The sequence below is a fragment of the Balaenoptera acutorostrata genome, chromosome 1 (assembly GCF_949987535.1).
Source record: "Balaenoptera acutorostrata chromosome 1, mBalAcu1.1, whole genome shotgun sequence".
In the NCBI taxonomy this organism is placed as follows: domain Eukaryota; kingdom Metazoa; phylum Chordata; class Mammalia; order Artiodactyla; family Balaenopteridae; genus Balaenoptera; species Balaenoptera acutorostrata.
In genome coordinates this window covers 143,371,204-143,398,697 of record NC_080064.1, presented here as the reverse complement: position 1 = coordinate 143,398,697, position 27,494 = coordinate 143,371,204, and the positions used below count along the sequence as shown (strand labels likewise).

At 42.9% G+C, this 27,494-nt stretch overlaps 2 protein-coding genes and 1 long non-coding RNA gene across 7 annotated transcripts in view; 1 reads left to right on the top strand and 2 right to left on the bottom strand.

The window, feature by feature from the left end:
* Window positions 1–544, bottom strand: part of DHX9 (DExH-box helicase 9) — a 54,190-nt gene extending 53,646 nt beyond the window's left edge. The window contains exon 1 of the mRNA XM_007175193.3: window positions 402–544. The gene's annotated coding sequence lies outside the window, so the exon portion shown is untranslated. The remainder of the gene's footprint in view (window positions 1–401) is intronic.
* Window positions 443–27,494, top strand: LOC130707626 (uncharacterized). 3 transcript variants are annotated; one of them, XR_009007588.1, is made up of 5 exons: window positions 443–566; window positions 4,564–4,662; window positions 12,918–12,986; window positions 14,214–14,526; window positions 22,561–27,494. It is a non-coding gene; the product is annotated as an uncharacterized LOC130707626 (long non-coding RNA). The 3 variants fall into 3 exon arrangements; XR_009007589.1 differs by lacking the exon at window positions 12,918–12,986; XR_009007590.1 differs by lacking the exons at window positions 12,918–12,986; window positions 14,214–14,526.
* Window positions 10,234–27,494, bottom strand: part of NPL (N-acetylneuraminate pyruvate lyase) — a 36,342-nt gene continuing 19,081 nt past the window's right edge. For 2 of the 3 annotated variants that reach the window (XM_007175190.3, XM_057543462.1), the window contains 7 exons: window positions 22,716–22,791; window positions 20,643–20,735; window positions 19,717–19,865; window positions 19,544–19,590; window positions 17,199–17,283; window positions 12,769–12,808; window positions 10,234–10,843 (listed from right to left, as the gene is read on the bottom strand). In XM_007175190.3, the coding sequence (XP_007175252.1) occupies window positions 10,659–10,843; window positions 12,769–12,808; window positions 17,199–17,283; window positions 19,544–19,590; window positions 19,717–19,865; window positions 20,643–20,735; window positions 22,716–22,791 (675 nt within the window). In that variant the 3' untranslated portion in view covers window positions 10,234–10,658. The remainder of the gene's footprint in view (window positions 10,844–12,768; window positions 12,809–17,198; window positions 17,284–19,543; window positions 19,591–19,716; window positions 19,866–20,642; window positions 20,736–22,715; window positions 22,792–27,494) is intronic. The other variant, XM_007175191.3, reaches the window with a different exon arrangement.

The window sequence follows — 27,494 nt, the reverse complement described above, 5'->3', positions numbered from 1 at the left end:
GCCTAACCTGTTTACTCTCTGTCTACAGCACCCGCAGGACAGCACCCAGTATTTGTAGCATGGGCCCTAGGCATGGGTGGCGCCTCGACGGGCTCACCCTCAGACGATTCATCCCCTTTCACTCTGCGGCGACGGCGACAGCGCCACCACCACGAGCAGGGCGGAGGAGGAAGTGGGGTCTGGCTGCTCCGGAGACGGGACCGTGACCAGCTGCGCGGAGAACCGGGGGCCACCTCGCGGCCCCGAACAGCGCAAGCGCGGCGCGGCTAGCAGCACGCAACGCGCAATCCGGGAACCCGGCGGGGCGGCTCCCCCTCCCCCTCCCCCTCCCCGCCCCCGGCAACAAAGCCCGGCTGCAGAGCCGCGGGGCCCACCGGGTGACAAGGATGTCTTTCCCTTACCGGCGTCCGCTTCCTGGTACCCGAGAGCACAGCCCTCTTAGGACCGTCCGTGGCTTCGGCCTTAGCGACGGACACACAGCGAACGCAAAGCCACACGCACGAAGTCGGAGGCTGCAGCGGCGGCGGCGGCGAAATGGCTCCGATCGCGGCGCCAAGGAAGGCGGGGTCAGTGCGCTAAGCATGCGCAGAAAGCGAGCTTGGGACAATGGGCGCCCAGAGGGAGGAGCGGGGCTGCAGCTACCAAGTGGCGGGTAGCGTCTCGTCGCCTGGGAGATCCGCTGTGCCTGGCCCCGGGCGCCCCGGCCCTGCTTCCTTCTGTAGTGCAATACCTACTTCTGAAAGTTTTTTGCGAGTTGGGGACCTGTAGCATTTTAATGCAGCAAAATGTTTTGCAGCTTCTGTCGTAGGGACCTGTGGTAGATGAGGTGCCCTTCGAAGACAGAACTGGAAATCTCAGGTGCTAACTTTATAGGGTTGTTGAGGCAATTAAACAGGATGGCATGTGAAGGGAGCTTATCATGTGTATGTGGCACACAATAGGTGTTCAGTAGGTGGTGGTGTAGTGAGTCAGATACTCTAACGTGAACGTCTCCTGAAAGACATAAACTCAGTGAAGGCAGGAACCCTGCCTGGCTAGCTCGCTGCAGTGCTTGGTACATCCAGAGCTCAGTAAAAACTAGTTTAATGAATAGACAAAAACTGCAAGGTTGTTTTTGCTCACATTGGATAGCCTCTTGTCTTCAGAGTCTTTGGAATAATTTGGATTCTTAACTATTGTAGTAGTCACTGTTAAGTTTTTGAACTCTAGTGCTTCCCACGGAGGCAACAATACAACACATTTCAAACTGGGGTTGTTCCACAGAATCCAGACTAATCAATTATCTGGCCCCATCATACCTACCATCCTTATATTTCACCTCTTCCACTACGTTTTTTCCCAACTCTTCTACCTTACTGTGATTAATCCCTTTAAAACTCTGTTGCTCCTATGATCAGAATAACACAGCATTCTCGAGCATTACTCATTCTTTTATTTTCTCCATGTGTTTGCTCTCTTCAACTAGGAACAAAATCATTTGGGGAAACACGTTAATCTTTCGTTTCTTTGTCCCTTCCAGGGTGCTTAAAGCAGCAGGGTTTTTTTTATGATAAGTGAAACCCAACTAGCATAAGTGAATTGCAAGTGTTTTGTAGCAGATAATGAACACAGCATTTTTATTACCAACTTTTTGAATTGTCTGGTAGACTGATTACATGTTTCATTATTTTTTCTGGGGTTTTCTCTTGCTCTTTCAATTGAGAGTAGTTCCTCTGTCTTTCCATTTTACTTAACTTTCTCTGTCTCTATGAATTTAGGTGAAACAGTTATCTGTTGTGGTCTTGAACAGGTGTTTTTATGTGGGAGCATCCCTATGTAGACTGTGTGCCCAGTGTCTCTGGTGCGAGGACTGGATTTCACGTGGACACCAGCCACATCTTTTCTCAGCGTGTGCTGGCCACGATCACCTTGATAGGGGGTGTGACTGGTGCTGGAGGAGCTAGAGCCTGTGCACGGTGTGAGGTGGGACTTCCTCTCTGTTCAGTGGCTGTCACCACACTATCAGGGGTGGGGTCTGCTCCCAGTTGCTGGAGCGGAAGCCCTGAGGGTCAGCCTCAGGCTGGCTTTGTTCTCTTTATGTTTTTACTCCTCCCCGCACTGAAGCCTTTGCCTCAAAGGAGGGGAGTGGTGAAGTAAATGGGGCTCGTGTGCTTACAGAGGTTCAATGTGCTGCCTTTGTAGGCATCTACAGCTCTGCTCAGAAGCAGCCCAAAGTCATGTCTTTTCCCCAGTTGTGGCCATCCCACATCTAATGCTAAGTTACAGTATGGAGTGGTTGGGGCCAGTGCATTCGCCAGGCTGGGACTGAGGGTCATAGTGGTTTAAGTGGCTGGGCTGCCATGAGAAGTCTGGACTGCTTCTGTGGTGCTGTTTGAGTGAGTGCCAACAATGGCCACTGCTGCCCCACCTGGACCACACCCCAGGCCCCTGGGTTACCTATGCATCCCTAGATCAAGTCTTTTCCCAGGTCCTGGCTGCCCTAGGTCCATTGCCAAGCTGTGGTGTGGAATAAGTGGGGCCAGGGTGTTCTCTTAGCTCAGACTGGGGAGCATAGCAAGGAGGCAGCCGCTAGGGCAGACCTCTCTCCACCGTGTCTGATGGCAAACCAGCACCTGCACACTCCTCACGAGTGGAGTCTAGGCTCCTCCAGCCTTTGTATCTGTCCCAGTGGTCCTCCAAGCAGCCAAAGGGGCTTATCCTTCTGCGTAGGACCCCAGGACTGGAACGCCCAGTGTGTGGCTCGACCTGAGCCACTCCTCAGGGCTAGTGTCCACCTGTGCGATCTCCCTTTTCCTTAGTCCCCTCCCAAAGTCACAGGTCCCCACCCGATGCCTTTCTTCCCATCCTACTGTAACAGGGAAGCGCCAACCCTGACTCCACGTTGGATCTGCTTCTTTACTTTAACCTTTGCTTTTTGTTGCTAATTGTTCACTAAAAGGATACTGTCTATACATAATGGCCTGCCTCTGGGAACCCTGCCCCTCTGCCTGAATGTTAAACCAAAATGCCTTTGTTCAGGGAAACATCCGGACCCTGTGCACCTGTGAATGGCTGCTAGAAAGAAGAAATTACGCACCCCCTCCCCGAGGCTGGCCATTCCAGGGGATATTTGCAAAACTTATGGCCTTTTTACTTTACTTCCTCACCTCCTCCCCTTCTCTGTTCTATAAAAGAAACTGGCATCCAGACCCCGATAAGATGGTTTTTTGAGACACTAGTCTGCCATCTTCTCGGTCTGCCGGCTTTCCGAATAAAGTCGTAATTCCTTGCCTCAGCACCTCATCTCCCGATTTATTGCCGTGTCGTGCGACAAGCAGAGCGAGCTTGGACGCAGTAACACTACCTGATTACATGGGAATCTTTCTTGCCGCCTTAGTTGTACAGGAGTTCTTCTGCCAGTTCCGGTTAGTTTTCTGTGAGCCTTGTTCCACATGTAGATGTGTTTTTGATGTATTTGTAGGGGGAGGTCAGCTCCACATCCTCTTACTCTGCCATCTTGATCCTCATCCCATGGTGGGAGTATCTAACCATAGAAATAGGCAAATGCTACAAGTCTGGGCCCTTTCCCCCGCATCCTCTGCCAGAGCCAGTTGTTAACCATTTACCAGCTCACCACTGGCCTTGGTCTGGGCGGGTGCTTCAGCTGCCCTGGGTTTAGTCTTCCCTTCCCTTGAGCCAGGGGTGGGGTGGATGCTGGTCTTCCAGCTCCAGTCTCCTGCCCTGCAGCTTGGGAAGTCGATGGTGAGTTGTGCTGCTTCTGAGCTGCCCTAGAGTCTGTGTCCTGAGCAACAAGGTGGTTGGGAATGGAACCTACATAGTACCCAACTGCTGAGGTTCCAGGGCTTTCCACACTTCAGAGAGGCCTTCAGCGGTGGCTGGGAGACCCTGGTCCTTTGGGGCTGGTGACATTTGCCAGCTGCCCATTTTCCTCTGAGCTTTGCATTCTCCTCTAAGGATAAGACTCCTGAAGCAAATCTTCTCTGAGCATCACCACCCCTCACATTTGAGGACTTTGGAGTTCCTCCGAGCACAGCTCTGCTCTCATGTCTCCGATCAGTCCATCTCAGACTCCTATGCAACTTCCTCTGTAAGCACACCAAATGCCAGTCATGCCCAGGTTCTGTTCTTAGCACTCTATATATGCTCTGCCTGGACAATCTTATTCTTCCCATGGTTTCAACTACCATCTATGTGTTGATACCCTCTAAACCTCTATCTCCTATCCAAACTTTTTGAACTTCAGATCAATATATATAAACGCTTGGTAGGCCTCTCTACATGATGTCCCACAGGCTTTGATTCCTGGGTGTCGATTCTGATTCTTTTATTTTTGTGGTAGGCAACGTTCAACGCGGCCAACAATGATCCTCTCCTCCTGGAATTCATTCCCTGTGTAGTCCCATCCTACACTGTACTAGGGTTGTCCTTTTTGACTAATAGCATACAGAAGGGGAAGGTAGGCTCCTTCTGAGATTGCTTTAAAAGACTGTGGCTTCTATTTTGAGCTCTGGCTCACTTGTGTGCAATCTCTCTCTCTCTCTCTCTCTCGGATCTCTCTCTCAGATCTCCCTTTCTGGGCTAAGAAAGCTGCCATAATGTTGTGAGAAACTGAAGCCTCTGGCCAAGAGCCAGCACGGAACAGAGGCCTGCCCACAACTATAGGTAAGTGAATCTAGAAGCAGATTCTCCAGCTCCAATTGAACCTTGAGATGAGTAAAGCTCTAGCCAATAGCTTGACTGCAACCTTGTGACAAACTCTGTGCCACAATCACCCAGTTAAGCTGCTCCTCGTTCCTAACCCTCAGAAATTGTGTGGATTTATAAATGTTTCCAGGTTTAAGCTGCTAAGTTTAGGGGTGTTTTGTTACATGAAATAAAGAACAAAGGCGGGCTTCCCTGGTGGCGCAGTGGTTGAGAATCTGCCTGCTAATGCAGGGGACACGGGTTCGAGCCCTGGTCTGGGAAGATCCCACATGCCGCGGAGCAACTAGGCCCGTGAGCCACAACTACTGAGCCTGCGCTTCTGGAGCCTGTGCTCCGCAACAAGAGAGGCCACGATAGTGAGAGGCCCGCGCACCGCAATGAAGAGGGGCCCCCGCTTGCCGCAACTAGAGGAAGCCCTCACACAGAAACAAAGACCCAACACAGCCAAATAAATAAATAAATAATAAGTAAAGGTGCTAATAATTAAAAAAAAAAAAAAAAAAGAACAAAGGCAAGTACAATCGTCCCTCAGTATCCACAGGGGATTGGTCCCAGGACCCTTGCAGATACCAAACTACACAGATGCTCAAGTTCCTTAAATAAAATGGCATAGTATTTGCATATAACCTATAGGATATCCTTCTGTATACCTTAAATCATCTCTAGATTTCTTATAATATCTACAATGTAAATGTTATGTAAATACTTACCAGTATGTGGCATATTCAAGTTTTGCTTTTTGGAACATTTTGGAATTTTTTTTTTTTTTTTTAATATTTTCCTTCTGTAGTTGGTTGAATTCTTGGATGTGGAACCCGCGCATACAGAGGGCCAACTGTATCTTCCATATCTAGGTTCTGTTGATCCTTTCTAAATATTTTTCGTTCCATTCCCTCCCCTCCATCCCTGCTGCCACTTCCTTAGTGGCTCTACCATTGGTTACCTATCATAATAGGCCACCTAACGGTTTACCTGTTCCCAGTCTGTCTTCCAATCTACTCATCACACTGCTTCAAGAGTGACATTTTTAAAACAAGAAGTCATGTCACATACCTTCCTATCCCATACACACATAAATACTTCAAATCTTTCAATGATGGTGACTTTTTTCATCTATGCCTCTTTGACCTGCTTGTTCCTCTGAAATCACTTAGCGAAAGTCATTCTCTCATTTTGTTTGTTCCAAATAGTGATACATGGATCATTCAAGAACCCACAGATATTTTCCATTCCCCATCCTCTGCTGTTAGAAGCACAGTCAGAAATTCCCAACCTACGAAAAAATCTTTGAGGGTGGCACTATGATCTGGACTCCAGTAATAATAAATGCAAACTTCAATTTCAATTCTTGGGTTTCATATCATTTTCGACTTTATTTTGGCACCTATTGAGTTAAAAGGTTTAGCAGCAATGTAATGCTTCCCTCTGTTGTATAAAGAACACACACCGAATGCCTTGGACAGCTATAAAAACTAACAATAACTAACACTTCACTCTGCCTAAGATGTGCCAGACGCTATTCTAAGACCGTCTTCATACGTGTGACCCTCATAATAAGCCCAGAGGATAGATGTTATCATTCTCATGCTATCAACGCGATAAATGAATGGCTGAGAAGTTAAATAACACGTTGTAGGGACCTCCCTGCTGGCGCAGTGGTTGAGAATCTGCCTGCCAATGCAGGGGACACGGGTTCGAGCCCTGGTCCGGGAAGATCCCACATGCCGCGGAGCAACTAGGCCCGTGAGCCACAACTACTGAGCCTGCGCGTCTGGAGCCTGTGCTCCGCAACCAGAGAGGCCGCGATAGTGAGAGGCCCGCGCACCGCGATGAAGAGTGGCCCCCGCTTGCCACAACTAGAGAAAGCCCTCGCACAGAAACGAAGACCCAACGCAGCCAAAAATAAATAAATAAATTAATTAATAAAAAAAAAAAAAATTTTCTCTAAAAAAAAAAAAAAGAATCCGCCTGCCAATGCAGGGAACACGGGTTCGAGCCCTGGTCCGGGAAGATCCCACATGCTGCGGAGCAACTGGGCCCGTGAGCCACAACTACTGAGCCTACGCGTCTGGAGCCTGTGCTCCGCAACCAGAGAGGCCGCGATAGTGAGAGGCCCGCGCACCGCGATGAAGAGTGGCCCCCGCTTGCCGCAACTAGAGAAAGCCCTCGCACAGAAACGAAGACCCAACGCAGCCAAAAATAAATAAATTAATTAATTAATAATAAAAAAAAAAATTTTCTCTAAAAAAGAAAAAAGAATCTGCCTGCCAATGCAGGGAACACGGGTTCGAGCCCTGATCCGGGAAGATCCCACATGCCGCGGAGCAACTAAGCCTGTGCGCCACGACTACTGAGCCCGTGTGCCACAACTACTGAAGCCCACACGCCTAGAGCCCGTGCTCCACAACAAGAGAATCCACAACAATGAGAAGCCCGTGCGCCGCAGCGAAGAGTAGCCCCCGCTCGACACAACTAGAGAAAGCCCGCGCGCAGCAACAAAGACCCAACTCAGCCAAAAGAAAGTAAATGAAATAAAATAATAAAATAAATAAATTTATATTAAAAAAAATAATGCTGTAGTCACACAGATAGTAAGTGGTGGAGCTGGGACTTGAACCCACACAGCCTGAGGTCAGACATAGACGCATAAGGCCAACCCTGCCTCCCACAAAACCATGTTATACTGTTTGCTATTTCATACTATATTGAACCCAACTCTCTACTACTCCTTGGACTGGGATCTTATGGATAACACTGGCTAAGAGGTGCTGCTGGACTCAGTAACAAAACCAGTCCCTGAAATCACTTTGACCTCCCAACCACCTCCAATGAACTAATCTCAGATTTCCACCTTGGAAAAGATGTTAAAAATCAGCTTTTAGTATTGTGATAAATAAGATATTTCACGTCATTACTTTAGTTTTAACATTAAAAGCTAAATTCAAAGATAACAATGAATTCATAATATTCCAAAATTTTACTTTTGTTTAAAGGCATTATTAGCAACCCACTGCTGTATAAATAACACTCATTCGTTTCTTTTTTTTTTTTTTTTTTAAACCAAAGGCACTTTTTTTAAAAAAATTTATTTATTTATTTATGGCTGTGCTGGGTCTTCGTTGCTGCGTGCGGGCTTTCTCTAGCTGCGGCAAGCGGGGGCCACTCTTCATCGCGGTGCGCGGGCCTCTCACCGTCGCGGCCTCCTCTTGTTGCGGAGCACAGGCTCCAGACGCGCAGGCTCAGTAGTTGTGGCTCTCGGGCCCAGTTGCTCCGCGGCATGTGGGATCTTCCCAGACCAGGGCTCGAACCCGTGTCCCCCGCATCGGCAGGCAGATTCTCAACCACGGCGCCCCCAGGGAAGCCCCCTTTTTTTTTTTTTTTTAAAAAAAAAAAAACCTGAAAGTTTTCTAATGGTTTTCCTTCCTCTAGAAGGCCAACACAAACAAATTAGGGTGACGTGGCTTGCATTTAGGTGCACTCCGCACAGGCTTCCCAGTAATGTTGCCGAACACCTTTCCCTATTTTCCATTTATACCTTCTTCAAGGTGTGCTGAAGTGTTGTTTAATAAGGGACCCTAAACAGAGGGTGTCCTTTCCTGAGCTTCTGGCACATCCGTATGTTCAGGTTCAAGGTCATCCAGGTAACCAGGTGGCTAAGGGAACCACTAAAGAAATGAAATACGTGCTGGGCCAACTTGTTGGCCTGAATTCTCCTAACTCCATTTTGAAAGCTGCTAAAACTTTATCTGCGCACTACCTACAGTGGTGGTGAAAGTCATGATTCCTGTTCATCATCCAAGACTTTGGGGAAAAAAATGGGGAAAAAAATGATTTGCAGCTACTCATAAACTGTCAGGTATCACCTGTAAAATATACTGGACTGTTAGACTCTTGAGTCTCTGTGGAAATCTACTCCTGAAGACAACTTCACTCTGAAATGTCATTGGCAGAAGAATTCAGTGGATTATCCTCAAAAGAAAACTGTAAAAAACCACTCATGGCACTGTATGTATTAAACTGTAGAATGGTTTTCTCTTTTGCGCTTCCCTGATTGGTTGCGCTGGGTCTTAGTTGCAGCAGGCCGGCTCCTTATTTGCGGCTCGCAGGCTCCTTAGTTGCGGCATGCATGTGGGATCTAATTCCCAGACCGGGGATTGAACCCAGGCCCCCTGCACTGGGAGCACGGAGTCCCAAACACTGCGCCACCAGAGAAGTCCCTTGTTTCTACGGAGTTGGATGTTAAAATACATAGAGCTAAACTCAGCCCTTGGTCATTTTGTTTAACTATCTTTGTGTTCACAAGATCTCATTAATCATGATAAAAGCTCTCCAAGCACTAATTTCAGAAGAGCAAAAAAGGAAAAGCAGAGTTCATTGCTTAGTGGATATACAATATTTATCTTCACTGAAAAATTAATTTGTCTTTAGTATCATTAAGTAGGGATATGACATCCTCAGAACCAAAGACTAACAAAAACCTCACTTTTATTCTTTCAGGAAATTAATGGCTATAGAGAAAAGTTTCAGTGAGGTAGAATATAACCTCACATAAGCCATTGTGGTTCATTTTCTAATTCAGATACCTTACTCCTAAAGGTGAGAGAAATATGAGAAAACAGTGTGTGTTATTCCTGGGCAAAAAAGGAGTGAGGAGATATAAAGAGAAGGGTAGCAAAGATAATTAAATCCACTGATCATTTCAAATTCTCATTTTGCAAACATTTTCTTTTTGATTTTTAAAAATTAAAAAATAGAGTAAACTGATATGAATTTCAAATACTTTCCCTCTGCCAATGAGCAGACTAATTAGATAAGAAACAAAATAAAATCTTAGGTAGTCATTAGACTGGATAGTCCAGTTTAAAATCACTAAGGATTGACCATCAGTACACTTTGTTACTAGAAGGCATGCACCAGGGTTTGTTAGAGAGGAGAAACTGAGCAGCCAGTTATATAGTGCAGAGAAAGAAAAAAGTAAAGAAGGTGTGTAGAGAAAGTTAAAGTTAAATCTTGGGGTCCTCCCTAAATCTCTTATCACTGAAAAGTGACTGTGTGAAAATGTGACTGGGAAATAACAGGAAGTAGCCCCTGGGCTCACGGCAGAAGGGACGCTGGCTTTCACTTCCAATAATTCAGGGCACTGTTGAGGGACACTTTCTTCTCAGTGAGGAAAGGGGAAGTTTGTGGTGCCCAGAGCAGAGAGCTCTTTGGTTCTTTGAAACTTTGAGAAGTTCTCTATAGCAACAATTAGAGACTTGAATTCATTCTTTGGGGAAGACCTTTCCTTTGTTATGTGAAAACCACCCTAATGGCCCTTTAGTTATAGTAACTGAAGCAAGTCTTCACCTAACCCAATGTTTTTGGGGAAAATTGCGACATCGCACTCAATTAATCCGAAAGCAGATATCCTAGAGTTAGACTGAGCAGCCAAGTGAACTGGTTTGTTAACAGTTGTGCATAGTTGAGTCACACTGTAATTTGGCATTGAAGTTAGTATGTCTGCCTAAATGCAATAGCTCAGAGTTGTCCTAGATTCCAAATGAACATTTATTAAAATGAAAGTACATTATGGTGGTTTAAAATTAGAAAACTTTAAAATAGGATTAACAACCAGAAATCAAGACAATTCGAGCTCCCAAAGGCAGATGGAATTAATCAATTACAATTCTCCTCTTGATTCCATCTTATCCATTTATGCAAAAACTCCTCCACCAAAATTCTGTGAAATATTGAATGACTTAGGGCTCATAACTCCTTTTAGAGTTTTTGCCCCTTCACAAATTAAAACTTTTAAAAGATCATAGTAGGTATTTAAATACTTGTTGATTGATGCAAGATTTCATTTGCTAGGAAAGTTTAGTTCAAACTCATTTAAAAAGTTTTTGAGAAATGAATGCACTATTCAAAGTGGATTATATCTCAACGTACACACCCTGATTTGATAGAGAGAGGCGCTAGCTACAAGCTTCCAAGTTTCCATCCTTTAAATCAGTGAAAGAAAGGAAATCTAGGCTTTTCAGTTTAGCTTCTGCATTATCAGTAAACTCCCTGGAGGCTTTCTGTAGTGGAAGCCGGGGTGGGCCCATTGGAATCCCAGAGACAAGAGTCATGATGGCTTTGGTCTGCGACACTCCAAAACCTAGACAGGAAAAAATAAATGAGGAAACATGGCTGGCACTGTCCACTTTGCCACAAACACTCAAAAGAAGAGATCATATTCTTACAGTGATTACTATAACAGGATAAAGTGGAACTAAAAGATGGGAACATTTCTTGTCAATATGGCAGACTGAGCAGATGCAGGAAATCCCCATTCCTGCTTTAAACATATAGAAATGCTGGAAACTTTTTAACAAATTGACAAACTGTAAAACAAAACAAAGTGAGACTCAAAGTCAACCTCAGAAGCAAGAAGGAGGAACGACAAGTATCAGGAATAAAGAGGTCAGAGTGGTAAGGAGGAGCTGAAGCCAATGGTCCATGAGGATAATCTGATTCAGGGATACACTGTCGTGGATTGAATGATGTAGGACTTGGTCACTAGGTCACAATTTAGTTCAAACACATCTAAGAAGTCCCTGAGAAATGCACTATTTAAGGTAGTTTATGACTCAATGCTGCTGTTTTAGACTAGGGCAGGAATGCAAGATGAAGCCTTGAGTCTGTACACAGCAAGGAGCTGGAATTAAACTCCCCATATAAAATTGGTAGCCAGCCTTCTACGAAAATCAATAGAAAAAAAACTGGCCCACTGGCCTGAGAGGCAAGGAAGCATGACTTCTGCCAGGGTGTGGAAGGAAAAAGATCATATAAATGAAATCCCAAGCCTGTGTCATATATGAATGCTGGATCCGTATTTGCATTATGTGCTTGGTACAGGAACCATACTAAGAAATATACCTAAAGACTGGTTAGAACTGATGAAACGATAGTGTCCTAGCAGAGGCAAATGTAAAATCATTTGATAGGACACCTCACAACCTAGAGTACAATGGATTCTCCAGAAAACAGCTGTCTCTGAAGATGAAATCAGAGTTAAAAATTACAAAGCACACGAGGAAAAAGAAGCTGCATGAGAGACAGCAAATGCACAACTGACAAATTTTACATCCTGAGAAAAGATGATACAAAATTCTGAAAGAGGCTTCACAGAAATAAACGTAAGAATAGCAGCCATAGGCTAAGAGAAGGGCATATAAATAAAGAACAGGAAGATCTGGAAGAAAAAGCCAAAAAGAAATGCTGGAAATTAAAAATACATAATCAGTAAAACTAAACAGTGGAAAACATAAAGATAGAATTAGTGATTTTGAAGGTAGATCTAAGGAAATAATCCAGAATATAGCACAGGAAGATATTTGTTTTCTTAACTGGCTATTGCTCTTGGATCAAAGGTACGAGAAGTAACTTTCTTTTACTAAGGTAATTTGGTTACAGTAACAATTGAGCATTGGGAAGAAAAATACTAGCTTGGCTAAATATATAGAATATACTTTGCTAAATGCAAAATGGCCCTCCTAGGCTTATTATGAATGGTGGAAGACTGAGAGCTACCTTCATGATAAGGCTTTATCATGTTTATTAAGATTAAGTCTCTCTTATATACAATGGAATATTACTCAGCCATAAAGAAAAATGAAATCTTGCTGTTTGTGACAACACAAATGGACTTAGAGGGTATTATGCTAAGTGAAATAAGTCAGATAGAAAAAGACAAATACTGTATGATTTCACTTATATGTGGAATCTAAAAAACAAAAAATGAACAAACATAATAAAACAGAAACAGAGTTATACAGTGCTGTGTGTCAATTTTATCTCAAAAAAACTGAAAGAAAAAAAAAAGTCTTTCTTTGACTAAACCATGGAAACTCCAACCCCCAAGGAAGTCTGAAATGAGCTCTCTAAAGATACATTCTTTTAGATCATAAAAACTGTCTTCAAGAGGCCTCTTTTAAAATGCCAAAAATCTGGCAAAAGAGTAAATCCTGGCAAAAGAGTAAACCCTCAGAGAAAGTCTATTTCCTTTACACTCTCCAGTAGGAGACAAAGTGGGAAACTTACCTAGTTTGACCACAAAGTTGATAAATCTCTGAATACAAAACTGGAAAGGAACAAACAAATCTATAGTCAGTATTACTAAACTGTGATAATTTAAAGAATTTAGAGGTCAAATTGCAGAAGCCCCAAACTAAAAAGTCCACACACCTTAGTTTTCTGAAGGTCTGTTGGAGTGGAGAAGAACAGCCAAGTGAGGATGGCTGAGATCTACCCAGGATAAGGTAGGATCTTTTCATATATATAAGCTTTATGAAATGAGCCCATGAAGAAAAGAAGCTCCAATGAAGGAATTGTACAATAGAGAGTTAGGATGAGGAAGGTAACCTTTACCCACCTAGGTTACAGAGGTAAACTTATCAGCTAGTGCAGTTTCCAAACTGGGGTACTCTAACCTCTAGGGTACTTTCCAAGATACCTCAGGGGCACTTGGTCAAGGCTAAGATATATGGCAATTTCTAGACCCTCAACTTCCATAAGTGCTATTTCTAAAATTGATCAGAATAAGAATTTGCACATAATGGAGGTGTAGCTTGTCCTTTTATATTTCCCTTTTCACAGTCCTTCTCCTACTTTTGAAAAAATAAAGACATACCTCTTATATCGCTGCCTTGGGACACCTCTGGGAACCAAATAAAGGAGCAAATCAAAATGTTGGTATTGGCATTAACAAAGAGAGCTAACAGAGTGATTCCTTTAATTAATGGATAACAAGTCCTCTGAAGAATCATAGGGTTTTCAATTTTTTCCTTTCAACTTTGCTTTTAATGTTGTGATTCAGGTTGTCAGTTGAAAATCATTAAATGATCAAGCATATGACTCAAAAACTGCTCAAAGAACTGAGTGACATTGCTATACCTAAGTTTCTTCCATTCTTATCTACTAATATATATAAACAGGGTTTCACAGCACTTATTTCTATAAAAACAAAAAAACAGAAATAGTATTGATGCTGAACTTTAACTCATCTTAGCATTAAAGGATATTCATCCACAAATTCATGAAGCAATTCTTAAAAAAAAGATTCCCATTCATCTCATCAAGAGATGCATTTTCAATAACATTTTACTTTTATGTTGTTTTAATCAATTGTATACTAGTAATAAAAAAGTCAATGCAGAATAGAATTTTGATATCAAGCCTTACAAACATATATGCACATGTTCTTTTTCTCCCTAACACACAAAGTATAGCACATTACATTCAGAAGTCTCTACTTCGTTGCTTTTTTTACACTTAATATATCATTGAGATCTCTCCAGATGTGTGCATATAAAAGTATCTCATCCTTTTAAAGGACTGTATATAATTCCATTAAATAACTCAGACATAATGTATTTAACCATTTCCTTATGGGTGGATATCTGGGCTGTTTCTGTCTTTTGCTAGTATAAACAATGCTATGAGGAATATCTCTGTACATGTGTCATTTCACTTTGTAAATATAACAGATGGCATTTAAGTCCATGAGAATGATGGACTTCCCTGGTGGCACAGTGGTTAAGAATCTGCCTGTCAATGAAGGGGACACGGGTTCGAGCCCTGGTCCGGGAAGATCCCACATGCCACGGAGCAACTAAGCCCGTGCGCCACAACTACTGAGCCCGTGTGCCACAACTACTGAAGCCCGCGCACCTAGAGCCTGTGCTCCGCAACAAGAGAAGCCACTGCAATGAGAAGCCCGTGCACCGCAACAAACAGGAGCTCCCGCTCGCCGCAACAACGAAGACCCAACACAGCCAAAAATAAAGTCCATGAGAATGAGTAAGTTTAGCCCTAACTTTTTACTTATATGTTTCTTCACTTGACTGCAAACTCCTTTAGGGCAGAGACCAGTTTTATTGAAATTATACATTCAGTTTAGCCCATGGTATATTAATAAGTGAGTAAATGAGACCTGCTCACACTTGCTTTCTGTAAGAACAACCAGAATGTGGTAAACTAAACTGCTTACCAATACTGTTTTGGGTGCGATGATTTATTTAAGTAGGACTAAAAGAAAAAAAAGAAAAAGAGATGGAAATTGAATCAGCCAGTAAAAGAAACCACTAAGTGGAAGGTTCCGTATCACAGCTGTTTCACAGTTTACTCTATCCTATGATTTTCACATCATTCAGCTCAGAACAGGTTGAAATGTTCAGAAATAATTTTTTCTGGGAAACTTAGGAAAAAGAAAATCGTATATGAAAAGAGATGGCAGGGACTTCCCTGGTGGCGCAGTGGTTAAAAATCCACCTGCCAATGCCGGGGACACAGATTCAAGCCCTGGTCCGGGAAGATCCCACGTGCCGCAGAGCAACTAAGCCTGTGCACCACAACTACTGAGCCTGCGCTCTAGAGCCACGAGCCACAACTACTGAGCCCGTGTGCCACAGCTACTGAAGCCCGCATGCCTAGAGCCTGTGCTCCGCAACAAGAGACGCCACCACAATGAAAAGCCCGCACAGCGCAACAAAGAGTAGCCCCCGCTTGTCACAACTAGAGAAAAGCCCACGCACAGCAATGAAAACCCAAGGCAGCCAAAAATAAATAAATAAATAAATAAATAAATAAATAAATTAACTAATTAAAAAAAAAGAAAAGAGATGGCAGAGTCCACACAATTCAGACTTCATATCTTAATTTAAACCAAAGTCTTGCCAAAGTTTAATCTAGTTGACATAGCTTCCTAAGTCCTTACGCTGTTCGTGCTTTCAGCTTCACCTGGTCTGGGGCTGAATAAAGGTGAATATTAAATAAGCTATTTAAACTTTAAGTTAAGTAGGAAGTAGATTTAGGCTTGCTCAGTGTTCAGGGCTAAAGAGTAGGGATGTATTTAATCACTCCTGGCAACTGCTTCCTCCTGTTCTCTTCTTGGTTGGAGCTCAGGTTACTCCCTCAAACCTCCAGGATGCTTTGTGGCTTCTGCTCTGTAATTTCTGATTGCCCTGATGGTGGCCTGTCCTGTTCAAAAGATCCCTTATCTAAACTTACTGGGACTGACCACCTGCTCTGATCTTCCTTATGCCTTTCATTCTCACTCATTTTCTTGGGACACTCCTCTCAGTCACTTTTTTTTGTTGTTGTTTATTTATTTATTTATGGCTGTGTTGGGTCCTCGTTTCTGCACGAGGGCTTTCTCTAGTTGTGGCAAGCGGGGGCCACTCTTCATCGCGGTGTGCGGGCCTCTCACTATCGCGGCCTCTCTTGTTGTGGAGCACAGGCTCCAGACGCGCAGGCTCAGTAATTGTGGCTCACGGGCCTAGCTGTTCTACGGCATGTGGGATCTTCCCAGACCAGGGCTCGAACCCGTGTCCCCTGCATTGGCAGGCAGATTCTCAGCCACTGCGCCACCAGGGAAGCCCCTTTTTTTTAAATTTTTATTTATTTATTTTTGGCTGTGCTGGGTCTTCGTTTCTGTGCGAGGGCTTTCTCTAGCTGTGGCAAGCGGGGGCCACTCTTCATCGCGGTGCGCGGGCCTCTCACTATCGCGGCCTCTCTTGTTGCGGAGCACAGGCTCCAGACACGCAGGCTCAGTAGCTGTGGCTCATGGGCCTAGTTGCTCCACGGCATGTGGGATCCTCCCGGACCAGGGCTCGAACCCGTGTCCCCTGCATCGGCAGGCAGACTCTCAACCACCGCGCCACCAGGGAAGCCCTCAGTCACTTTTATGATCCTGAAAGTTCCTGGGCCTCTCGGCCTCCAGAAGTCTCTCTGTAGTGCCTACCCTATTTCTTTCCACCTTATTCTGTTTACCTAATGTATACACACTACCAGCTGTGGGACTGGTTCTACCCTTCGGTGAGGCTCTTCCTTCTCTGGACAGCTAGGCTGTCCTCCCTGTAACATTAGCAACAGCCACCGTTTCCCCCAGGGGTCTTCCCTGGAACACTTCAGATCCTGCTGCTTTTCCCTTCCTGTTTCAAAGCCATTGTCTCCTTTTGGATCACCTACTCGGCTCTTGTTTCCTGCCTGGTGAATGTTTTCAGTTCTCAGCACATTTCCAGGGCAAAGAGGACTGACCTGCTCTGACTTTGGATTAAGTCTTCCCTTTTTAGATCACTAGCCTCATAGCTTCTTTATATACTCTGGTGACTCAGGTGTGAAGTTCTCAAGGGGATGGCATGTGGTCATTTCCCCAAAAGTCTATCACCATTATTTCCCAGTCATAAAAATACTTTGAATGTAGACTAAAAATAAGATCATTTCTAGGAGGAACAGAAAGGAGTCATTCCTGTATGGGGCCTGTCCTGATGAGACATGCAGGAAACATGGATAATGGGGACAGGTTTGGTTTTAAACAAGAAAAGTAAGAAAAAGAAGGAAAATACAGAAAGCAGCAGCTAGGCAATCTTAAGGAGGGCAGGTGTGGTAGGAATGCTGATGAGAGAAAATAAGAATTCTCAAGTGGGAAAGAAAAAAGGCTGTGATTTATGTGAAGGGAAAAGAAAGCTAACCTGATGGTTCAGGGCCGAGGAGAAGTCCTTCCGTTCAAAAGCCTCCAACATCTGGTTTGTCTTTTTTCCCAGGTAGTTATAGGTACTGGAAAGAAAACAGCACATCTGCAGGATCAATAACTTAGCGAGAAGGTCCAGCTCTTCAAACCCCTCTAATGCTCAAAAGGGAAAAATCTACCAAGCCTTCCAGAAGTCTATTTTTAGGCCCTAATCTATTAAAGGATCAGGTGTCTTCAGTTCTGAGTTTTCCAGCAACACTAAGCAGTGCAGAGGAGGCAGAGAACATCAAAGGGAATAAAGAAAAGGGAGAAAAATAGAAAAAGGGTAAAGTTAGAAAAAAGAAAAAAAGTGAAAGACAGAGGTGTATATGCCAAGGAGTGATTGAGGGTAACATCTGGCCCAGGGCACACACAGAGGTGCAATGCTAGGTCAGAACTGTGGATAAAATGTAGTATCTGAGGTGGGTCCTAAAAACCCTATGCTGAGAAACTGGGTGAATGTAGCACCACAGTAAGAGAGGCAAATACTAGCAGATAACCTAAATTGTTTGCCAAGTTATATGTTACCCAGAGACTAGTTTCTAATAATAATATTAATACTGATAATAATAATACGAGGACCATTTATTGACTATTGTATTCCGGGTGCCTGACATAAACCATGCCTAAATCCTCTCAAAGCCCTGTGAGGTAGGTGTGGTTTCCATTTTGCTGTGAAGAAACTATGTCTCAAAGAAGGGCTACAGAGTTGTCGAGAAGCTTTCCATCCCTTCATACTGCTTATTCTATTACATTTCAACAAAAATGGAGATAAGAATGTTATTTGATCTCATAAAGTGTTCTTGCTGACTTAGAAAAGAATCTCTAACTCTACCAATAAAGATAAATATTTTAGACTAATCACTGAATTGTTAGAGAAACCAGCAAGGTAGAAGGTTCTAGAAATTCAGAACAAAGATGTTTCCCCAGTTTCTAATGACTTCTCCTACAGTAACTCAGGATCAGAAGAGTTTTATCTTGGTGTACCAGGAACAGAATATTGTTGGTACTTCATAAATGTAGTCCCTGGAGTCAATACAAGGCATTCCGAGAATGTGAAGTTCACATTATCTTCTGGTAAAAAAGTAGGGAAGAATAAAGTATAATCATTGAGATAAGTTACCTGCAGATGTGAAACACCCAAAGTCGCAATATGTGCGTGAATGTCTAAGGGGTTTCAGAATACTCTGATTTGAATCCAGGGGTCTCAGATGTATCCTCATTTAGAGAGGAATGTGATCATAATTAAGGAGAAATGAAGTGTAATCAAATGTATTTTGCTTTCAGATTCTGTTGACAGAATAAAAATGCCTAGTATGGAGGCCAGAAAAAAAAAAGTCTAAAAAGTAAGAATTTCCAAGGTCAGCAGATCCAGGCATTCAGGTTTCCTTGGCGGAAATGGCCTGTAGTGATGATGGATGTTGCAGGCATCCTGGCTCAGTGAACAAACCATTACTTACCATTACATCTAACCCAACTACTCTTCATCAAAGCCATGCTCACCAAGATATGCTATATTACTTTGCTTCCCCTGTACTTTTCCCACAGGGAGGAAATACACTTTCAGTTAATGTAAATAGTTCAGTCAATCTGCTTGCAGGCACACTGCTACTGAACTAGGTTAACATGTGCAGTGGACGTGCTAAATTGAACGTCCCTAGGCCTTCTGCTGAGTAGACATCAGGCCACATGATTCTACCTTCCTAGCTGCAGCTGATTGGACCTTGCATGCACACCTGACTTGGCAGTGCTATCTAGTGATATCCTGAGATGCCCCATTTGGGCACCATGACTGGCCACGTGCATGCTGAAGAAGAGAAAGCCCATCTGGAGAGAAAGGCAAATAAAGAGATGTCCAAAGGACCACAGGTGGAGAATGATCTGCCTTGGCTGTTGAGAGCTTTGCAGTTTTAGGTTCTCATCTTCTCTGAGACCTCACTGCACTTCCTCCCCTTGGGTTTTATGAAATTTCCCAGTATTTTATAATAACTGACCTTCTTTCCCATAAGCTAGTTTGAATGGCTTTCTGTTATTTGTAACCAAATAATTTCTGATAAAGAAGTTCTGTGCATGCTCTCAGCTTCTGTGCCTCACCCCTAACTGCAACAGATGCTTCTTATAAGAGTGACTGAGTTGCTAACAAATTGCTAAGCCCTAGTTCATTCCTTTTCACTACGAGAATGTGGCAAAGAAAGGCAATTTCTATTAGAAAAGGTGTACTTGGAAGAAATACAACTGCGCAGGCGATGATTGCCTCTGTGGGGGATTTTACACTAATAAGCATTGGGGAAAATGAGTCCTGCTTACCTGCCCACTGCTCCAGTTGCTCCCATCACCAGAGCACTCAACAGTTGCTGATCGGAAACAGACAAAGAGTATTAACTTTGATGAAAAAGAGAAAAGATGCTACTATATAAGCGGCTACATCAATTGTTGCAGAGGGAAACTAACCTGCTGGGATATGCCAGGGGGAAACTTACCTCATCCACCCCAAAAAGGAAAGCAAACTGCTGCTGGCGATTCTGATCAACACATTGCCCGAAGTCTAAGAGATCTGTGTCACTGAATTTCAGCCCTTGGAAGGTGGGGATCTTATCCTGAATTCCATCCAACAACTCCTCAGCACGAACTGTTCAAAACAATAAATGTCTCATTCACCTGTACACCCCCAGAAAATATCAGAGAACATCTCATCCAGCGCCACACATCTGCACTGAGCTGCCAGGGGTTGCTCTCAGCTGCAACTGGCTGCAGATTGAACATATTGAACATAATCACTTGCCCTTGCCTCCTAGTTCCTCTGTACTTGTCAAATTGTAACCCTAAATCTTCTGTTCCTTGAAGACAATAGATGGATATTTATAAAGCACAACTCCTATTTTTTCTTCTAAGGAAGTTAGAAAGGAATGGGATTTAAAAAATAACCTCCTAAGAAATTTCATCTAACTGTAACAATCTTCTTGCTGGAGAAGTACGATAATGATAAAAGAAAACCTAAAAGAAAAGTGAGAAGAGATCGGAGTACCTTCCTGCGTGCCAGGTGCTGAGAACACAGTAGGGTACAAGGTAGACCCAATCCCTGTCTTAGTGGGGCTTACAGGCTATGTCTTCCCACGTAAGACGGAGGGGTGTGTGTGACAGACACAAGTTGTCTGCTACAAGTACGAAGGGGTCAACTCGTCTTTCATACTTAAAAATCTTCCATTATAAGGTGGTGTCAATGACTGATAAGGGCTGACTTATTTTTGATAAGAGTGACTTATTTTGGAGCTGTTGGAACCATCTAGTCAACAGTCTTATGCTTTCATGATACAGGGTGAGGTGGGGTGGAGTCTGGGTTTCTTAGTGAAACAGGGTATGATGTGAGAGGTGAAGGTGAAGGAACATGAAAAGAAGCGGTACTTACTCTTCACCCCTGTCAAGGCAGGAATGTGATAGTAGTAAAACGGCAGCGCAGGGGCCGCTGCGGCCACCTCCTTTAGGAAGTTAATCAGGACATCTGAAAGAACAGCAGGAAAAGTCATGGTGTGAACAAGTGTAAAACACTGGCTTTGCCCAGTAAAAACTGAACCTTGGCACTTCCCTGGCGGTCCAGTGCTTAAGACTCCGCGCTTCCAATGTAGGGGGCGTGGGTTTGATCCCTGGTCGGGGAACTGAGACCCCACAGGCCGCGCAGGCAAAAAAAAAAAAAAAAAGAGAGAGAACCATCTAATGAAATGCAACCATCCTTTTGGGAAGCCAAACATTCTTGACCACTCTTACCACCTCTGAGACTGCTACTGCAATGTCTTTGCAATTCACTTTATTCAAAGTTTTATTTTCCTCTCTGTACAAAGGCCAAAATAAAGAGGATCACTTTCCTACCATACTAAAGAACTATTAAAAAACTGGTGCAAATCTTCCCACATATTAAGAGAAGCTCATGAAATACTCTTACAAAAATCAGAAGCCCGGGCTTCCCTGGTGGCGCAGCGGTTGAGAATCCGCCCGCCCATGCAGGGGACACGGGTTCGAGCCCTGGTCTGGGAAGATCCCACATGCCGCGGAGCAACTAAGCCCGTGCGCCACAACTACTGAGCCTGCGCGTCTGGAGCCTGTGCTCCGCAACAAGAGAGGCCATGATAGTGAGAAGTCCGCGCACCGCGATGAAGAGTGGCCCCCGCTTGCCGCAGCTAGAGAAAGCCCTCGCACGGCAACGAAGACCCAACATAGCAATCAATCAATCAATCCATCAATCTTTAAAAAAAAAAAAAAAATCAGAAGCCCATCAGGCAGGATCCTCTTCCTCTCACCCGGAAGGGTAAGTGTGGTCAGTGAACAGCAAAGACTTTGCATTAAGATCAGAATAAAGTTGTAACAGTAAATTCTACAACAAACAGATAAACAACGTCTGCTCAAAATGGGAAGTCATAAAAGTAGTAGCACATCTCGACCGGAGTTTGGCACCTTTCCCTTTCGGACAGAAATTCAGATATATCAGAAGAGGGTTCACTCTGGTTTACTGAGGAATTGGGATTGTCTACATCATCCAATTTGAGCTTCAGCAGCAACATTACTACAGATGATAAATAAATCCAGCAGAACTGCTTACAGCTGGATGCCACTGAATAGTGGGAGAGAAGCTTATGAACACATTTGAATACTGTGATAATAAATATTGTGACAAAGTTATTGTGTATTATTTGTTATTTTTCCCTTGTCTTATGCAAAACATATTTATGCAAAATTTTTTAAAACCGTGTGAAAAACACTTTAAAAATGTTCACTCTAAATTTCCCAAATAGCAGTATTTAAATTATTTACCAATATTAACAACTATTTTACTGATAACAGGTCATATTTCATGATAATTTTGACCTGTTACGCATTTAGCTATGGATTTATTTAATCATGCATACGAATAACATCTTGTCTGTTTTTAATCCTTTTAAAATTTGTACTGCATTTTTGCTAATCAAAAGGATTAAAAAGACTCAGTATACCTGGAAACCAAAAATAGTTTCCATAGAGAAAACAATAATTTGATATTTTGGAAGACAATGGATATTTCTGTGAAGTCTCTTTTCAAATTCATCACTTACTAAAATTTGAAGAGTACATGTAGTCTCAAAATGCCCATTATTCCTCTTTTTTTGAGAAAAATGGTCTCATGCTTTGCCATGTGACTCTGACACACTATGCAACTGACTGGCCAAAAGTGGACACCTGACCCAAACACGGCACCTGTAGGTTGATCCGGGACTTGGTGGATGACCTAATCAGATTACTTGACAAAAGAGCTGAAGTCCTTTAATGGAGTCTTTTCTTCTCTTTTATGGGTCCAGGGAGGCTGAATATTCCGGAGAACTACTGTACCATTGCAACTTCATGCCTCCAGTCCCTAAGACTTTACTTTCATGAGTTAAATACAACCATTTGGAATGGAGGCATAAAGAAGTGGACCATGTACAGCACCGTGCGTTTTGACCTATCTACCTACCTTTGTTCCACGGCTTGAGGAAGAAAGGTGCAATGACAGCGATGCCATCGGCTCCTATTTTTGCTGCATGTTGGGCCTTTAAAAGAAGAAAGAAGACCATTGGTCACAATTCTGATGTGTGTGAATGTGGGTTTTTCTCCACCTCAAAAGGCAATTCTCAAGCACCAGCTGGGTTTCCTACAATTCAACTCAACTCTGACACTATCTAACTGGAGATACAGGTTAAGGGCTCAGTCCTACAAGACTAGCTCCCTACCCCCATTTCAAATGCCAGGTTATATCACCTGTGCTCCTGACCTATGGGCTATAAATTAGAGGTTCCAACAACCCCCTCCTTGGGTCAATTAGTTTGTTGGGGGGTGCTCACAGAACTCAGGGAAACATTTTACTTAACGAGATCACTGGCTTTTTATAAAAGGATATGACTCAGGAACAGCCAGATAGAAGAGGTGCATAGGGCAAGGCATGGGGAAAGGGCACAATGCTTCCATGTAAGCAGGACTCATTTTTCTTCTCCCAGTGTGAGTGCACCACCCTCCCCAAATCGCCACATGTTCACAAAACTGGAAGCTCTTTGAAATCCGTCCTTTGGCGTTTTCATGGAGGCTTTACTACATAGGCATGATTGATTATATCATTGGCGATGGGGGATTGGTTAAAATAGGGTTGATTATATCAACCCTAACTGAAAGTTCCAACCCCCTAATTCTCATGCCTGGTACTCTTGGCAACCAGCCCCCATCCTTAGGTGCTTTCTAAAAGTCACCTCATTAACATAACAAGAGACACCTTTATTGTTCTCATCTCCGGGAATTCCAAGGGTTTTGGAGCTCTGTGCCAGAAATGGGACAAAGACCAAATATCTATTTCTTGTTATAGATCACAATTTCACAACCATCCTGGAGTAAACGATTTGTTATATTCACCTACAGCTTAGATACTAGAGGTTAACAACAAACTCTTCAAATTTGCCAACAGATGTACCACTAGAGAGTGGAAAATTACCACATTTAATGATAAATGTCATTACCAGGAAAATCCCAGGTTGCAAAGTAGAGACCCCTGGTGGAAGTGAGCTGTGTACTTAATCTTATTCTTCTGCAGACTTTGTCAGTACAAAAAAAACTTGCTAAGGAGACATGAGCAGTTCATTTTGATAAACTATAACTGTTAAATATAGAGAAACTTGCAGATGTCATTTCTCTTCTAGTGTTCAGCCCACTGGATGATACTGTCTTTCCTCTCCAAAGATATAACAGTCATATTTTAAAATTTATATTACAGATTGGAAATGCAGTTGAGAAAGGCTGAGAAGAAAAAGATTATACATATCACAGAAGATACATTGCACTACTCTTCTGATATTTACTCACACTCCTTCAGAAAAAATGAACATTTCCTCCCACTGGGCCCTCATAATATTTTTTATCTATTTCAAGTAGAGTACTTAAACCTAACACATTGTGAGGTAGTTGTGTATCGTTACTGGTCTCCAACTAGAGTGACTTCCCTGAGGGCAGAGGTCAGATCTTATTCACTCTTGTGTTCAGGTCAATCATGGTGCTGAGCACATAGCAGGACTCAGTAGATGTTGTTGATTGCTTTGAAACATGCCCCGCTACCTAAAAGGGAAAAACGGCTTTCCTCTGAGACTTAAGCTAGTGATATCTATATCTAATAGATGTGATTAACTTTCTGCAGAACTAAAGTAGGAGAGTCAAAAAGAGATTGGGATATAGCCCAAAGAACAATCAAGACATTGGATAGGATTTTATTGACACAGGATTGGAATGTGATATATTTGAATCATTTATTTAGCACCTTGTTTAGGACAAGAGTAGTAGGGTAACCTTAGCTGAAAGGAAGGAAAAAAACCCACTTCAGAGACAGTTGATGGCAGTGCCCATTCAGCATCATCCAATGGAGAGTTATGTCTAAGCAGATATCAATATTACTGTCTCCTTGGCAAGATTATCCCACAGCAGGGGATTATCCCTAGAGCAGGGGATTATCTCTATATTAAGATTATCTTTATACTATTCTAGTGTTGAGCCCCATGGTTGACACTGTCTGTCATGTCATGACACAACAATATTTTAAAACTCACATTATGCATAGAAGAAAGCAACTGAAAAGAGAAGGGGAAAAAAAAAAGATTTCCTCCATTACGCTACCATAGTTGAAAGACCTACTGTTAAGAAGAACAAATCAAGTATACAAAGGATAAATCAAGTTTCCAAGTTCTGATTCTAGGCTTACTAAGCAATCATCTAGTAACGTCTTCCCTAGTGGCTTGCCTAACAGTGTTGAATTGCAGTTTTGCAAGCATACCGTATACATTCCATTTCTAAATTCAATTAATAGGAAACAGAATCAAACAAAACCCACAAGAAGATGTTGGGGTTAGATCAAGTCACTGCGCTCTTTGGAATTAGAATATCTAAATTCTGAGGACATGGTTATGTGGACAAAGAACGTCCCTGCCAGTTCAGTAAACAGAGGATGCTTCGGCCAAACAGCCATCAGCCACTGCAGGCACCAGGTCGGTGTGACCTAAGGGGAACTCAGGATGGAGAAAAACATGCATATCAAAGGAATGCTTTCAATAAGCCCGATCTCTTGCCCTTTCCCATACAAGAAAACACTAAAATCATTAACCTGAGATGCACGTTTTTGTGATTAGCAATAATCTTTTGATGTTCAACTACATTTTTTTTTTTTCCAGCCAAAAACTCCTACACATCCAGGCTCCTCCCTTACCTCTTTGGAACAGTCCCTCAGAGCTCGCTGAGTGGCTGTATCCCAGGCTTAAGTCCTCAGTAAGTCTGCTGAATAAAACATAATTCTCAACTTTTAGGTTGCACATTTTTTTTCAGTCGACAGTCCAGGCTACAAGATCTTTGTGCTTTCTTTTCTTACTTGATCCACAAAGACCTCAAAACCACCACATGGTTTACTTTTCTGCTAGCAACTTTAACTCCTTCCTCCCTCGCCACAATATTACTCCACCTAACCTGCTCACCTCTAAACCCAGAGCAATCCAGTCTTTGCGTTCTTGTTCCTATGTTCTGGTTGAAGAGTGTACCTAGAAGAAAATCTCCACACCTGTGTGGAGTGGTGGTATGACAAATTTATGACTTACAACTTTGGTTGGTTTTTAGCACCACTGGGGCAATCCTTTTAAAAAAATTAATTACTTTTAAATTTATTTTTCAAAATTGTGACCAAGAAAAACACAACATTGGGAGTTCCCTGGTGGCCTAGTGGTTAGGATTCCGGGCTTTCACTGCCGTGGCCTGGGTTCAGTCCCTGGTCGGGGAACTGAGATCCCGCAAGCCACGCGGTGCGGCCAAAAAATAAAAATTAAAAAAAAAAAATCACCATCTTAGCCATTTTTAAGTGTACAGTTCACTGCTGTTAAGTATATTCACATTGTTGTGAAACAGATCTCCAGAACTTTTTCATCTTGCAGATCTGAAAGTTTTGGAAGGAGCTGTCAGCAGGAACTCCACTTTATACTTTAGGGCTCCATCCTGTTAAACTGTGAACTGTGCTGACCCCGCTGACTTAAAAAAAAAAAAAAAAAGAAGAAGCTATCTGTTGAGAAAGGCATCCTGCGGAACTGTGCAGAAGTGTGCCTTTACTGATAATAAGTGAAACACACTTGATGAGTCAATAAATTGTAACAGGAAAAAAAAAAAGAATACATACCTTCCAGTCACAACTCTTCACAAAAAACTTTTGGAAACTAAGTGTGCTTCTCTGTTTTCCTTTAAAAACTCCTGCCTTTTGTTTCCCAGAGGGGACACTGTTCTGGTGGCTGCTGGAATCTGTGCTCCCTGAATTGTAATTCTAAGACTCCAAATAACCATAAATTTGTTTTGTATGTCTGTGAGTCTGTTTCTGCTTTCTAAATAAGTTCATTTGTATCATTTTTTTAGATTCCACATATAAGTGATATCATATGGTATTTGTCTTTCTCTGCCTGACTTACTTCACTTAGTATGATATTCTCTAGGTCCATCCATGCTGAATTAACAGATACACACTACTTTATACAAAATAAACAACAAGGACTTACTATACAGCACAGAGAACTATATTCAATTATATATATATATATATACACACACACACACATATCTGAAAAGAGAAAACACTGTTGCATCACTTGAAGTTTATAGTAACACAAAGGGCTGCACTATTGTGCTTTACGCTGGTTTTAATAGTTAGCTAATATCTAATCTCAATCTCGGCGACTTCCCCGGCGGCGCAGTGATTAAGAATCCGCCTGCCAATGCAGGGGACACGGGGTCGATCCCTCATCTGGGAAGATCCCACACGCCCCGGAGCAACTAAGCCCATGCACCACAACTCTTGAGCCTGTGCTCTAGAGTCCACGAGCCACAACTACTGAAGCCTGCGCACCTAGAGCCCGTGCTCTGCAACAAGAGAAGCCACCACAACGAGAAGCCCATGCACAGCAGCAAAGAGTAGCCCCCGCTCGCCACAACTAGAGAAAGCCCACGAAGCAACGAAGACCCAATGCAGCCAAAAAAAAAAAAAAAAAAAACTCAGTCTCAAGACTACTAAATTCTACAGTGGTCTACTAAAAATTAATCTAATCAGGGATTTAAAAAAATGTCCAGGGAATAAAATTTAAGGTTCAACCAAGCAATAGAATTTTGAAGGCAATAACTGCTTAATCTATATATCTATATATCTGTATCTATATACATATATATCAATATAAAACTGAATCACTGCTGTACACCAGAA